Genomic DNA, 16272 nt, shown 5'->3' on the forward strand with positions numbered 1-16272 from the left:
AATGAAAACTCTTTTAATAAGTGCAATTAATAGATATAATTTGCCAAAAAAAAAACTAGTATAAATTTCAGAGACAGCAGATTGAGATTTTTTATTTAAGATAAAAATAAACCCTCATACTAACTCTTACAATTTGAATAAGAAGAGAATCATGAAACATCAGCTCTGTATACAATCATAATTAATTAGGTTTCACCATCAAATAAATCTTCAAGACCAGTAGTAGGTCCGAGGTTCATACGGTGCTGCTTCACTTGAGCTATCTTCTCCAAGTCACTTTCATTGAGTGACCAATCAAATATTTCTAAGTTCTTCTTCATCCTCTCTTTGTTGTAGCTCTTCACCACAAAACTCACTCCTTTCTCATACAACCATCTCAGACATACCTATTCAACCCAACAAAAAGAAAAAAAGACAAAGAAAATTAATCACAGCAGGGTTTCGGATCTTCTCATAATTCTTTTCTCTTCTTTTTCCTCTCAGATTCACATCCCCACCCTTAGATTAAAAATTAGATGGATCAAACTTAATGTTTTATAATATGTTATTGTAATATTACATACAATTTTAAATTGTTAACATTTGATTTGAACAGCTTACAATTATATTATATAAAAAAACAAAAAAATAATTTATAAAATATCATGACAATACTTGTATAAAATATTAAATGTAAACCATTCATTTTTTTTATATAAGAGCGGAAATTGAGATTCTGAGATAAAATGAGAAAACAAAAATCTGAAAGGATTTACTTTTGATGACAGAGATACCATTCGAATTCCGAAGAAAACTAGAAATCATAAGGATTAGGAGCACCTGGGCAACAGATTTTCCATTGGCCTCAGCTATCTCATTAAGCAATTCATTGTCCATAACATTATTTGTGCCCCAACTGGCTCCCTGGGCTCCCAAAGGAGAATATGCAGTTACGATTATACCCTTTTCTTTGCAGTATTCTCTTAGCTTGTTCTGTTGCCAACAAGGATTCATCTCTACCTGTATGATCAGTTTTGTACGTACTTATATAATCATTACCAGAAGCTATTTATGTACTTCTTAATATAATTACTGTGCTGAAGAATCAAAGTGAAGCAGTGAACAAATACTTGATTGACAGAAGGAGGAATGGTAGTGAAGGAAAGAAGATTTTGAAGCTTCTTGGTGGAGAAATTGCTGACTCCAATGGATTTTGTGAGTCCCATCTTCTTGCATTCTTCCATTTCTGCCCACACTCCCTTCATATCAAATGGTACCACCTCGTTTTTGTCAAATGGGAATTTCATATTCCAAGGTTTGGCACTGAGGGGAAAATGGATCAAATAAAGATCTACATATTCTAATCTCAGATACCTGCACGCATCAGTTATTAAAATCAGCAGGTTATGACCACAAGGCCAAACTTGTTTCAATAATACTCCCTCCACTCCTATTTATAAGCACCAATTAACAACTTCATGTCAATTAGGATGGACAATTAAAATTAGTTATTTCTAGCCGGTAAAATGTCAAAATTATCCTCAATAAAAGCCAGTGGTTAAGAAAAAATTATTACTTTAAACAGAACGTGTCATGTTAGGTTAAAAGTCCTCGTCACAAGAACGGGAGGGAGTAATATTCAGCAGTAACTTAAACAAGCATAGTAATTAATTTTCTTACCCAAGTGATCTCCGTAAAGCAGGAATGACATGGCCAGGATGATTATCGCTACACCAGAGCTTAGAAGTGACGAATAGTTCGTCTCGTGACTTGACAAGGCCAAGATGAAATGCTTCAGCTATGCCTTCTCCGACAAACTCTTCTGATCCATACACTGAGGCTGTGTCAAAGTGTCTGTACCCGAGTTTTATAGCCTCTATCACTGCCCCTTTGGTGGTTTCCTTCCCCGGTGAATCAGCCGCCGTGCCAAGGCCAATCACCGGCATGCTGCGGTTGCCGGAGAGCGCTAGATGAGGGATACTTGCTGCACACGTGGCCAGACTACTATTCATCTTTGTTTATATTCAGAAATTGATAAATTCAATGTGGTATGTAAATATATATGCTTTTATAACAAAGGAGCAAATTGTTGTGGAAAGAGGCGATCGACACAATGTTCCTTCAGCTTTTTACGTTTGTCCTGAGCAGAAATATCACCGGGTAAAGAACGAAAGTTGTGGGGCCGTGCTAATACTTGGTTGGATAATTGACGCGTCTCATAATTGAGGCAAAATTAATAGTGCATTCTACTTTTCTACTTTACTTTTTTCTTGGGAAACGCGATTTTTGGATGCTTTAATTCAGCGCAAACAAATCATTCGTCTCAATGACTGTGCCTCTAATTATACCAGAAATTTTTATTATAAATTTTAAATAACTAATTTATAAATAGTAAATAATTAGTTAAAATTAGTAAAAATAATAAATAAATTAGAAATATATTTTTATTTGGGAAAATTGTAAATGAAGACCCCTCAATATATAACATAGCAAATCAGGGACCCTAAATTTGAGAAATTGCTCACAAGGACCTGGTCTCAATTTGCAATTATGAAATCATGGTCAAATTACCAAAATACCCCTCTTTAATTTTTTTTTCCAAAAAAGAACACCACTGCCTCACCGGAATCCGGCCGCCGGAGCTCCGATGCCGGCGGCCTTCCTTTTTTTTTTTTGAAACTATTTTTTTTTAAAATTGGGGGGAAGTGAGGTTGGGGGGATTTGATCCCCAACCTCATGCTTCTCAAAATTAGGAATGACCATTGAGCCAACAAATTTTTACTAACATTATAATACAAAAAAAAAAATAAGTTAACTCATTTATTCTTGTTCCAGGTGATAACAAGAATACATTTGAAAATAACAAGTTCTGATTATAAAATAACAAGTCTGGGATTAAAATTTAATAACACGTTTTTTTTATAACAACACACTCTGTTTCAGGTGATAACAACAATACATTTGGAAATAACAAGTTCTGATTATAAAATAACAAGTCTGGGATTAAAATTTAACAACACGTTTTTTTTTATAACAACACACTCTGTTGCAGGTGATAACAACAATACATTTGAAAATAACAAGTTCTGATTATAAAATAACAAGTCTGGGATTAAAATTTAACAACACGTTTTTTTTATAACCACACTCTTTTTCAGGTGATAACAACAATACATTTGGAAATAACAGGTTCTGATTATAAAATAACAAGTCTGGGATTAAAATTTAAGAGCACGTTTTTTTTTATATAACAACACATTTTATTCCAAGTGATAACAGCAATACATTTGAAAATAACAAGTTCTGATTATAAAATAAGAAATCTAAAATTAAAATTTAACAACACATTTTTTTATAACAATTAATTATTTTATACTTTTGAAAAATAAATTATTTATAGTATAGATATATAGATTAAAAAATTTTAAAAAAAAATTAAAAAAGTGTGTTGTCATTTTCCCTAAATTTTATTTATAAATTTGAACAATAAAAAAGTATTTTTAATCTATAATAAATTACACTTCAAGTTTTGATTATAAATTGGAGATAAAAATTATTTTTTTAGCAAATTAAATAGATTTAAAATACTTTTGATAAGTTATAAATAATTTATTTTTCAAAAGTATAAAATAATTAATTGTTATAAAAAAATGTGTTGTTAAATTTTAATTTTAGATTTCTTATTTTATAATCAGAACTTGTTATTTTCAAATGTATTGTTGTTATCACTTGGAATAAAATGTGTTGTTATATAAAAAAAAAGGTGCTCTTAAATTTTAATTCCAGACTTGTTATTTTATAATCAGAACCTGTTATTTCCAAATGTATTGTTGTTATCACCTGAAAAAGAGTGTGGTTATAAAAAAACGTGTTGTTAAATTTTAATCCCAGACTTGTTATTTTATAATCAGAACTTGTTATTTTCAAATGTATTGTTGTTATCACCTGCAACAGAGTGTGTTGTTATAAAAAAAACGTGTTGTTAAATTTTAATCCCAGACTTGTTATTTTATAATCAGAACTTGTTATTTCCAAATGTATTGTTGTTATCACCTGAAACAGAGTGTGTTGTTATAAAAAAAACGTGTTGTTAAATTTTAATCCCAGACTTGTTATTTTATAATCAGAACTTGTTATTTTCAAATGTATTCTTGTTATCACCTGCAACAGAGTGTGTTGTTATAAAAAAAACGTGTTGTTTAATTTTAATCCCAGATTTGTTATTTTATAATCAGAACTTGTTATTTTCAAATGTATTCTTGTTATCACCTGGAACAAGAGTAAATGAGTTAACTTATATTTTTTTTTGTATTATAATGTTAGCAAAAATTTGTTGGCTCAATGGTCATTCCTAATTTTGGGAAGCATGAGGTTGGGGGATCAAATCCCCCCAACCTCACTTCCCCCCAATTTTAAAAAAAAATACAGTTTCAAAAAAAAAATAAAGGAAGGCCGCCGGAATCCGGCCGCCGGCATCGGAGCTCCGGCGAGCTGAGGTGGCGAAGCTCCAGCGGCCGGAACTCCGACGCCGGCGGCCGGATTCCGGCGAGGCAGTGGTGTTCTTTTTTTAAAAAAAAAAATTAAAGAGGGGTATTTTGGTAATTTGACCATGATTTCATAATTGCAAATTGGGACCGGGTCCTTGTGAGCAATTTCTCAAATTTAGGGTCCCTGATTGCCATTTTATATATTGAGGGGTCTTTATTTGTAATTTTCCCTTTTTATTTTTAAATATATCTTCATACTTTGATGTAAGCTAGCTGTGAAATTGTGGTGTTGAGTTGTCAAGGGGGGAAAAGAACGAGAGAGAGTTGAGTTTGACAACCGACACATTTGATGGGGGCTGATGAAACGCATGTTGATAAATTAAAGGGAGTCCACAACTCACCAACGTGGACGCTTCATCAGCCCCCTTCAAGCATGTTGGTTGCCACGTGCACTTTCACATACTTCTTCCCCTTTCTCTTTCCGTCTTTATATACTAATGACTTTTTTTTTTTTTTAAAGTAGTGATTCATGTATTCATTAATCATCTCAAGCCGACATGACAACGTAAATAATAATAATGGAGATGATAAATCCAAATTAAGTATTTTTAATTGATATTCTAATGTATATCTGTGTGTATAATGAAACATATCTTAATATCATAAGTTAAAAAATATTCCTTTCGGTTCTAAATAGGTTAGACATAAAAATTAGATAACTAATTTGTAAACACTAAAAAAAATTATTTAAGGTCATTTTTTTAAGAAATGTGCATTGATTTTCCTAAAGTATCTTCTCTAATAATTGTATATATAAGAAACTACTTCAAGAGGGAGTGTCTAAAAAAATAGTTATAAATTTGGAAGAGAAAGTAAATTAAGATTTTATATTTAAGGTCAAAATAAACCCTTCTAGTATCTCTTATATCTATAGTAGTAGCAAGAGCAACAATTATTAATATAGTTTCAATATTATTTTCCCTAGGTTTCATATATATTTAAACAGTTGCACGTTCATAATTTATTTGCATATACTATTATTTTTTATTTGTAATATTCGAACATTTTCGTCGTCCTCATTAGTTAATCAAATCTAAAGATCTCAAAAGGTGCACATATATACAATAATGTTAAGTACCTACTATATAACAATTAATTGTTAACAATAATTCACTTCTCCTACATATGAAGCTTTTTTTAAGCTACAAATTAAAAAAAAAAAAAAAACAGAGGATAGTTTAAAGTCCTTGTTGGCATTAGCTTTCAGTGGCAGAGAAAGAGAAAGGGGAAGAAGCAGGTGAAAGAGCGCGCGGCAACCAATGCGTTTAAAAGGGGCTGGTGAAATGTCTATGTGGGCAGGTATGGAACAATGTGAAACACGTGATGGAAGAGATACCTGGATTTTTTTTTGGTATGCACCAGGGTATCCATCGGAGCGAGCCCAATGATTAATCCCTCGGGTACTGTTGGGCCCATGATGGGGATGACCCTCCCAGACACGCTTGCTCCATTCCCATCCCTCCAAAAATCGAACCCCAAAAGCGATGGTTAAGGGAACACGACTCCCTTACCAGTCGTGCCAACGTGCGCTGGTAAGAGATACCTGGATTTGAAAAGAAAACTTATCACACATAATATATGACTTTTTTTTTTGGTGGTAAACAAAGAAGGCCCAAGCCTAGAGCAAGAAAACCTAATTAACTGGCACTTGCCTGCAGTTCTGCCCACATCCTCAGACTCCTTGTGTTGATTGATTAAGCAACACTAGATCTGCAACTCCAAGGAGAGACTAAAGCTCATCCTTGCCAAAATATCAGCACTTCCATTTGCAATTCTGCTCATCTTCCTAACTCGAATTCTCCAGTTTTTGTCCATCAATTCAAATATCCAAGAGCAAAGACCATAAGCAAAGGTCCCGACTTTATCCTTCCCTTTTAACCTCAGAGCAACTTTTTGAGTCAATTTCTACAATAACCACCCTCACTCCCAAATCCCATCCCCACTTTCAAACCTTTCCGGAACCCCCCCCCTTTCAAATAGAATACATTGCCCAATCTTTGAGGAGATGATCACCCTGTCATGTAAGCTCTTAAATTAATTAACTAAATTAACCTTATATAATATAGAGGTCAACTTAGGTCGTCTTTCTCTATGAGGAGTTTCATTAAAATTTTGAAAACCCTTTTAACTAAGAAAAATGTGATGTCGAGAAGGAAGAAGTAGAAAAGAAAAATGATTGATTGTTTAAGAAAATAAATTGAGAAAAATAAAAAAAGAAATAACAATAATTAAAAGAAAACAAAAGGAATGAAGATTTTACTAAAAAGATGCATTTCCCGAGGACGTTGATGAGTGGCTATCATGGTTCAAATTTCAAAAGGATGAGGAGTTTGTACAAAAACAATTACTAAGTCAAAAGAAAAAAATATTAGATAACATCTAAGTTATGATTAATTAATAATTATACCTAGAAAGCCAACATATAATCATCTTTTAATTAATCATTTGAAAACCACTTAGCTAGTGAATTCAATTAAACAATTATATCATATCCCTTAAAAAGAGTAATATATCAAAAACCCTAAAACATAAACTACTTATGCAAATCAAAATAGAAATCCATAAAGATAGACACTCATATAATCATAAGAAAATTAAAAATATATTTATTGAAAACTTCAAAACATAATTGTTCATCTGAAATACAAATTTAATAACAATCCATAAAGATAGAAATCTTAACATAGGAAATTCATGAAAACAACGTACTCATGAATTGAAATATGGAAACTAACAAACTCCCTAATATAAATAGGAATTCAAGCTACATCATCTTGTTCTTAGGAACAAAGAGGACTAGCCACATATATGGCTAGATGACACCATAATAATAAAAAGAAAATAATAAGAAGAAGACAATGAAACAACTAGACACAAGAGGAAGCCAAATATATGCTTGTGCTTGTGTGATGTAGATGGCTTCATTCTTTTTCAAGGCTCCCTTGATCTCCTTTTATAACTCTTGAACCTATCCTAGTTTGAATGAGGAAACCTTTGAAACTTCTAACTTGATTTTTTAAAGCTTTTTTATCATATAATCTTGCTTGTCTCTTGCCTTTGAAGAAAAGGATTTTATTTTCAATTCAAAAGATAGAACTTGAATTTGAATTCTTTTGATTTGGTGCGATCTTCATGACAACTAAAAAAAGAGTTTTTTTTATTTAAATGATAATAGATAAAGGATAACATTTCAAATTTGAATAAAGATATGGTGGTCGGATGAACGGAAGTTAGGGGATAAAGATGGTAATGTGAATATTTGGAAAATTAAATGGATAACAGATATATGATGGATACGGCACGAAATTTAATGAAAAATATGAATAAAATATTTCTTCAAATTCAAAATATGATAAAAGAATTATCCATAAAAGAAATTAATTATTCAAACTCTTTAATTTATGGTGGAATGTAAGAGATATTTTGGATAATTTTTAATTACATAATTAAAAAATTCTCTTTTAATACCAAGTGGCTGCCACAAATGCAGTTTCCATAAGGTTCATGTTTTGCTTGACAAAATATTCTCTAGAATCAAAGCAAAGATACCTTTCAAGAGAAAAATTATAAAAATATAATAAAAATGCACTCTTAAGCAATTAATTTATATAATTTTTTTAATTTAAAATAGGATTTTTTTTTTTGCATTTTAAGTGCTTTAAACATTATAAAATCTCTTAATTGTATATAAAAATATATTATAAAATAGGGATAAATTAGGAGAACCCAACGATCCCCCTCCCTTTACTATCCCTTATTACCCCTCCACAGCCAGCAACTCCAAGATCTCCTCTACAGGCTCTATCAACATTCAATTTGTATCATCCCTTGGATGGGACACACCAACTCCTTGACTCCTTTATCTCTTAAATGATTCTTATCAGCACAACATTCTTCACTCTTTTAGCTTTTGCTACTTCATAATTAGAATGCAGCATTCTAAATATCTCGTTTGGTAGTAGATTCACAGCCTCTAGGTTTAAAAATCCTTAAATTTCTCATTTTCCACAAGAACCAGTAGGTGATCCCAAAAAGAATGCTCTAACATACATGCCTTCTTCTTTTATCTACTTAAAGATTGATTTTAAGCCAATCTACCATTGTCTAGTTAATAAATAAATCCCTAACAACTCCCATCTCCAATCACACTTTCTAAGCCTCTACACAATCCCTTAGGACACGTGCTATAGACTCCTCTATTCAACACAAACCACATTCTCCTTGTGCTCCCCATCTTTTTTATCTCAGATAGTTAGTATGAAGCATGTCATTAGTTAAAAGCCATAGAAAGATTTTGATCCTCTTTAGGCCTTTCCACCTCCAGATCACCTCCTAGATCCGATCTTTAAACTATAAATCATCTTGATTCAGCAGCCTATAAGAAGTCTTAATAGAAAAGGTTCTACTCTTCCTCCCTTTCTATAAGATCTTGTCCTTTCCTTCCTATTTAGCTAGCGGCACTTTAGCTTGCATTCTCTACTGGACTTCTAGCATAACATTATATAACATATCCTAGTTCCAATTACCTTCCTCATTCACTACATTTGCAACAACCCAAATCTTCCACTTGATCAATTTCACCCACTCTTATATCAACAAGTGTTGTCTCACTATCAATCTAAGCATCATTCCAGAAGCTCGTATTTCTACCATTCACTACTCCTTTCCAACTCAACTTACCAATGTCATCCCAAACTCCTCCTACATCCTTCCACAAATGAGAGGCAAAAGGGTTCACATTTAGGATTGAAGGTAGCTCTTTCCCATTATTATATTTATCCATAAGGACATCTCTCCATAGCCCTTCTTCATCTGTTCTTAACTTCCACACCATCTTCATTGTACAAGCTCTATTCATCTGATTCAAATTTAAGGCACCCAAACCTTCACACTTACGGTGTCTCTGAGATTGTTTCATCCTAGTGTTTTGCACTCCTTCTTCCTGTGCCCCTAAATAAACATCTCTGCGTTTTCTCAACATCCTCTATTAAGGCCTTATGAAGTTTTAAAACCATCAAAGGATATAGGGGAATAGCCCCTAGAATAGATAAGCAAGCGTCACTCTACCCCCCAATACTATTACAAAAAGCCATTTTACAATAGTTAAAATGAGCTTTTCACAATGATTTTGAGAGTGATGTCTATGACATCGACATAAAAAAGTAGATGATTTCATGACAATTTAAGAACCATTGTGATATGTGACTTTTCATAGTGTTTATATGAATAAATACTATGAAAAGTTTATTTTCTTTTAGCAACCCTCTCATCCTATCGACCAGGATGGAATGAGGGAACAAATCCCCAAGAAAAAGGATTTAAGAATCAATCAACTAATAAACTGCCAACAAATGCATTCTAATGGAGCAGAAGTAGACCCTTCTCCCACCATAATAGAGCCACTTAGCTTTGCCTTCAATTACCAAATTAAAGCTGTTAAGATTTGATGAAGGTAAAATCAAAGACCAACATCTGATAAAATTTATGAATTTTACACTGTCAAAATTAGATCTACAAAATAAAGGGAATAAAATTTATATCTATTCAAGCTTTCAAATATCAAAGTATTTTTAAGCAACAAGAGGAACAAAAATCAGATCCCTTCAAACTTAGAACAAAGATTATATTTTTAATCAAACAAAACACTACTCACATCTTTCCAAATAATCAAACCACAAAAACTATGAAACCTACGAAAAGAATAGAGGAGAAAGGGTGAAAAACTCACTAATAAGGATGAAGAAGGTGACGCGACAATAACAGTAATGGAAGAACATGACAAAGATGACAGAAGCAAGGGATAAATACTAGTAAAGGTGGGATGAGGGAGAAAACCGAGTAGGGATGACAGTAACAAACCACAAGCTCTAACTGTTAAAAATTAAAAACTATCCCATAATGGATAGGATTTTAATATTTTGATAAACTTTTTAAGGTATTTCTTTAAAAAACTTCTGTGAAAAAGACTTTTCATGGCAATGTTTTTAGAAACCATCATAAAAAGAACTTTTCATGGTAACTTTCTAGATAATCTTTGTTAAAAGTAAGATAGTCGCCATCAAAAGTAAAATCTACTCTCATATAATTACAAAAATGCCACTGCCATTTCCTGATAGCCACTATAAATTATAATCGTGAAATCTCTTTTATGTCGTAATGCCATACTCAAACAATGGGATTTCCACCCTACTAATCTCTTTTTAACCTTCTCAAGGATGAACCCAATACTTTTATTTTGGGATTTCCCATAGGAAATAGAGATACCCAAATACTTCCCAAGATCATTCACCAGCTGTACATATACACCTTCCTTTTCTGCTAGTCTTCTCATATCATCCCCACTCACATTTTGAGAGAATAAGATTGCAGATTTCCAATAATTTACTTTCTAACCCAGTATTCTACAAAATTTCTCTAAGCATTCTACTTTACAATGCATTTGAACATCAAAAGTTTCTCCAAACAATATTAAATCATCAACAAACATCAAATGTGTCACTTTCAGCCCTTCCTACTTGAATCATCTTCCAACTTCCCAAATTCTTGGCATCATTAATTAAATGAGCAATTTTTCTATACCAAGATCAAAGATATACAGGGACAAAGGATCTCCTTGCTTGATCCCTCTCTCAGGTAGAAAAGTCTTAGTCTTTTCTCTATTCTAGAGTACTTGTATGCCAGTTGATTTAGTACACCTCATAATTAAATTTCTCAAGCTCACTTCCACCCCCAATTCCTCTAAAACTTCATTAATAAATTTCTATCTCAACATATCACAGCAAAGAATACATTTCTTCCTCTCATCATTTTCATAGAATGCACCAGCTCTTAAGCCATAACTATATTATCTTATATAAGCCTCCTCGGTATAAAGCTAGCCTAATTTGGAGCAATTACCTTTCCCAACCATCCTCTTATTCTTCTAAGAATAATTTTTGGGATCTACTTATAAGCAACATTACAAAGTGTTGTTGGCTGTGTCTATTTTAAATTTTCAGGTCCACTTACTTTTGGAACTAACCCTATTAGAGGTTTCAATTGATATCATTTATGTTCTTCTCCCCTTTCCATATACTCTCAACCATTCTCCAAAACCCCCTCCCCAATAATTTCCTACCTTTTTTGAAATAAGATTGTAGCAAATCCATCAATTTCAAGCACTTTTAAAGGCCCCAATGCTAAACATAGCTTTCCTTACTTCTTCTCTTGTTATTGTCACATCCCAAAAATTTTCATCTGGCGATACTGGATCAAAAATTGGGATGAGGGTCAATGTAGAAACTAGACAGGGAGATGAAACAACTTTTGATATGAAAGCCCGAAAAGGTCCGGATTGGTATTTTCATAACTATCGGTCTAGGAAAGGCAAAACAGGAAAATTTGAGAAAAATTTCAGAAAATCCCTGAAAAATGAGAAAAGTGTAGAGTAGAGGTTTTGGAAACTCGATTGAGGCTTGAAAGGTAGAATTTCGGTGAAAATGATTTATTATGGAATTTCCCGCAAATAGAGGTTTTTCAGAAAATTATTAGGAAAATGAAGGAAAATAATTATTTTAATGAGTTAGAGGCCTCAATAAATTTGGAAGATTGATGAAAAATTCATCTAAATTTTTATTTAAATTTATAAAATTAATTTTAGGCCTTGGAAGCTCAAGAATTAATTTTAGGGAATTTATTTTTCCTCAGATTTACCGATAAAGGCCTAATTGGAGAAAATTCAAGATAAATACCTAGATGTGATGAAAAATTCTGAAAATTTTCAGATCATACTCCCATATTAAAAGGCGAATTATCATGGAGAGAAATTAAGAAATGTTACTAGTGAATAGTAACTGATAAAGTTTCTCATTGGTTTGAGATAGTGATTTGTTTTGTGGGCCATCTTTTTGAGCCAGTCTGAACCTTTTTTGAGGCCCAAATTGAGTCCAATAAGGAGCCAATTTCGTGCACCTTCTAGGTTCCTACATTTTTATTAAATAAAATGTGAAATTAAGAGATATTTTTGTGCAAAAATCTAGAGAAATGCCACATGGTGAGATATGAAGGTTTGAGACACTTGATGGCTGCCACATACACCTCCTTAGGTGTCTAATTTCATCCAGATTAGGGGGCAAGAGGGCATATGGAATTTTTCTATAAATACCCCTTGAAAATACAAAGAAAATGCTAGAAAATTGGGAAAATAAGGGGAAACTCTGCCACTGTTTATCTAGCCATCTTGCACAAAATTCTTGAGGAGTTTTAGGCAAGAAATCATCCAACTTACTTTGAGGAAACACTAAGGTATGTCTAAGTATCAATATCTTTAAGTTTTACACTGACTAAACAAGGATTTTTGCTTGGGAAAATGTTGGAAAAATACTGGAAAATTCTAAGAAATTTGGTTGAGATGTGTGATGCTTAGGGAAGGATAGAAACCTTAATAATCAAGTGGAATAAGAAAGATTAAGTGGTATATGGATTGATTTTTGGATGAAATCATGGTTAGGGTTCAAAGGGAAATTTTCGTCTAGCACTGTTCATGCAGAACCAATTGGATTTTGCTTGATTTGATGATTTCAATGGCTTTAAAACATGTTTTTGTGTAGGGATATATTGTTGGAAAGTGTTTAAAATCATTGGAATCAAAAATGAAATTTTTGAAATTAAGAACCTCTATTCGGCCAAGTGAACTTCATGAGGAAGGAGTATGAATTTTTAAAATCTAATTTTACCATTGGATTCATCATGAAAAATTGTCTAAGATTGAGCCATGAGATGATTGATTCTAATGAAAGAATCATATTGTTAAAAATCAAGAAAAAATGGGGGAAATTGTTGAGTTAATGTTCAAGTATTGGAATTAAGTTATTTTGTGGTTAATATGTCCTATGTTTATGTTTGGTTTAATAGGCATTGAGAGGAGGAATTAAGGAGAAGCATTTCTCCTTGGAGGAATTAATTGGACAAGCTTTATAAAGGTAGCTTTGAATTATAATTTGATTGTTTATCTTGCTTGTTTAATGTGATTATGTTTGTTGCATGAATTAAGGAACTTGTGTTGTAATCCTTGTGGATTGGATGACATTGGTTTATACTTTGGCCAAATGCATTGAATTGTGTTAATGTGGAAGTGTTGATGTTCCTCTCTTAGTATGATATTGGATATGAATTTATATGGCTTGAGGATGTCTTGAAGTTATACAATATGTCACATTTTAACTTACTTGATTTACATTATCATTATAATTTATATGCTATTGGGATTTCTTTGAAATCTCATTCCCCCTATGTTATATTATATCTCAAATAGGGAATGATTCATCTGATGTCAAGGGCAAGGAAATGATTTTGGATAGAGGAGCATTATGAAAGTGATGCTATTATGTTATGTTGTGTAATATATTAATGAGCTTTATGTTGAAAATGTAATGGATTATGAATGATATGTGATGTAAATTATGTTTGTATGACATGCTCTTATGCTAAAATTATGAATGGTGCAATGTTAAAGGAGTGTAGGAAAGAGGAAAATGGGAGATAAATTAAAGAAAGTGACATTGGGGGATAGAAATTCCCTAAAAAGTGTCAAACTTGTGGCACATAAAATAATAGTCAATTGTTTGATTTTGGGCATGAAATTTTATAGGCAAATAGATCTTATTTTTAGCTTTAAAACAAGTGGTAATTCATTAAATTTGGACTTGTGTGCTAAGAGATATGCCCTTCCAAAATTGGGCAAAATACTGGAAATTCAAAAATTTACCAAATGAACAGTACATTTTTACGAATTTCCTGGAATTATTCTGGATGGAATTTGACCTAATGATTATTTTTCCTCCATATAAATCTTAGCAAGTTTCACGTGAAAATTAGAACCACATTGTTTTGATTTTTCTAGATTTAGTTACGAATTTTCAAAATTGGCCCATTTTCGGATGAACAGTATACGGACAAGATGAACAGTGAAATCCTGAATTTCAAATTTTGCATCTAGAAATGTTACGAAGTGACTTATATTGGTTCCAATTAATGTATAATGAGATATAAAGAGAGGTGTGACATTTATCATCTCCTTCATTACTCTTAAATCATCTTCATTCAAACAGGGGAACATGCTAACAATATTATATTGATTATCACCTCCTATCTGCTATTTAGCTTAACCACAAGCTCATAGGTCACAAGTAGTATAAAAGTATTATTCCCTCATAGTCTAAGGCTGTACAAGTTAAAAATCACAATTGTGTTCACAACTAGGTTAAGTGAAAATATTTGAAAAGTGTAGTGTTTAAAGGAAAAAGTGATTAAAAGTTAGACAAATTCAATTTAAATGAAAACTAGATAATAAACTTGATTTTAAGATGGAAAGAACCCAGAGTTACTTCTCCCCATTGTACTTCAAAAGATTTAATTAACTCCTCTTTAATTAGTTTCTTAATGTAAAGATATACTTGTCTAAACTTCGCAAATATTTGATCAAGCTTTCTCAAGTCAAGACCAAATATTTTTCCTCACCAAAATGTTTAGTCTCTTGAAACACCCAATGAAAATCCATTTAAGACCCAACTTTAACATAACAATACTAAGTTAGTAACCATATCTCTATGTTAACAACAAACCATCCATTCAAACCACAAATTTCAAGTCTAGCACAATTTTATCCAAGTTCTTTATCAAAATAAGCTTTCTCAAGTCACATTTAGATAAACAAAACTTCCCAAATTGTGAACGAACATTCAAGAGCAAGAATCACAAGATAAAATTAACACATATATAACATTAATAGCTAAAAGAGAGGAGAAATCAAGTTTTAATCTATACAATAGTTCGAAATAACCCTAGAGTAAAGAGTTTAGCTACTCATAATCCTAAAGAAACTAGAAATATAGTAAATAATTTGGTCCACATTAGATTAGAACTGAAAAGGAGAAGGAAAATGAAAGAAAACCAAGTTTGGAGTCCCAAATCTCTTCAAAACACCAAACCCTAGCTTTAAAATCTTCAAACTTCTCTTTTCCAAGCCTCTGTCTGTTGTTCCAACCCTCTGAAAACCAAGAATGTTGACCTCCTTCATGTTTTCCCTTTATATTCAACCATATTTTTGCATCAATAACTAAAATGCGTAGCAGCAGTGCTTACTTGTTTGCAATAGCGAACGACACAGAAGCACATTCTGAAATTGCACAGCTTCAACTATAGCAAATGACATCCTTTGCTATAGTGAATAACATAGCAAAGGTCTTCTTTAGTTTGTTTTCTTTTCCAATTTGCTTCTAACTTTCTTCCTTCCATCTTCTCAAAACTTTTAACCACTGCATTTGAACCTTCAATCACAACTTAAAGATAGTGAAATTCTCAATGATCTTCTGCACTTTCTTTATGTGTAATTTTCTTTTGCGAAAGTTTAGATTATGCATAAGTTAGTCTCAAAAATAGGCAAATGCAATGAAACATATGCTAAAATAGTATGAATTTCTGAGAGTTAACACCTCCCTTTATATCATCCTTTTCTTCACTAAATAACTCTTTGAAATACGTTTGTCCCCAACCCATTTACCATCTTCCCCTTTCAACATCAACACCTTATTCGTCCCTTTATTAATAGTTCTTAAATGATAGAACTTCGTATTTCTATCCCCTTTATTAATAGTGTCATAGTACTTCTTCTTGCTTCAAAGTCTCATCAAGTTCCTATTGAAGTTTAAAGAGGCCCAACGACTCTCCCTTTTATTTACTTATACTTATTTGTATCCCATCAAGTCTC

At 32.2% G+C, this 16272-nt stretch overlaps 1 protein-coding gene across 1 annotated transcript; it reads right to left on the reverse strand.

Moving 5' to 3' along the window:
* Positions 1–56: 56 nt before the first annotated feature.
* Positions 57–2090, reverse strand: LOC114758305 (NAD(P)H-dependent 6'-deoxychalcone synthase). Its single transcript, XM_028947337.1, has 4 exons — positions 1660–2090; positions 1110–1353; positions 820–999; positions 57–386 (listed from the first exon to the last, which is right to left on the reverse strand). The coding sequence occupies exons 1-4, from the start codon at positions 1989–1991 to the stop codon at positions 186–188; spliced, it is 957 nt and encodes a 318-aa protein (XP_028803170.1). The 5' UTR covers positions 1992–2090; the 3' UTR covers positions 57–185.
* Between the last annotated feature and the right edge of the window lie 14182 nt (positions 2091–16272).

This window comes from Neltuma alba, unplaced genomic scaffold (assembly GCF_004799145.2).
Source record: "Neltuma alba isolate B1F8T4 unplaced genomic scaffold, ASM479914v2 tig00010684_pilon, whole genome shotgun sequence".
Classification (NCBI taxonomy): domain Eukaryota; kingdom Viridiplantae; phylum Streptophyta; class Magnoliopsida; order Fabales; family Fabaceae; genus Neltuma; species Neltuma alba.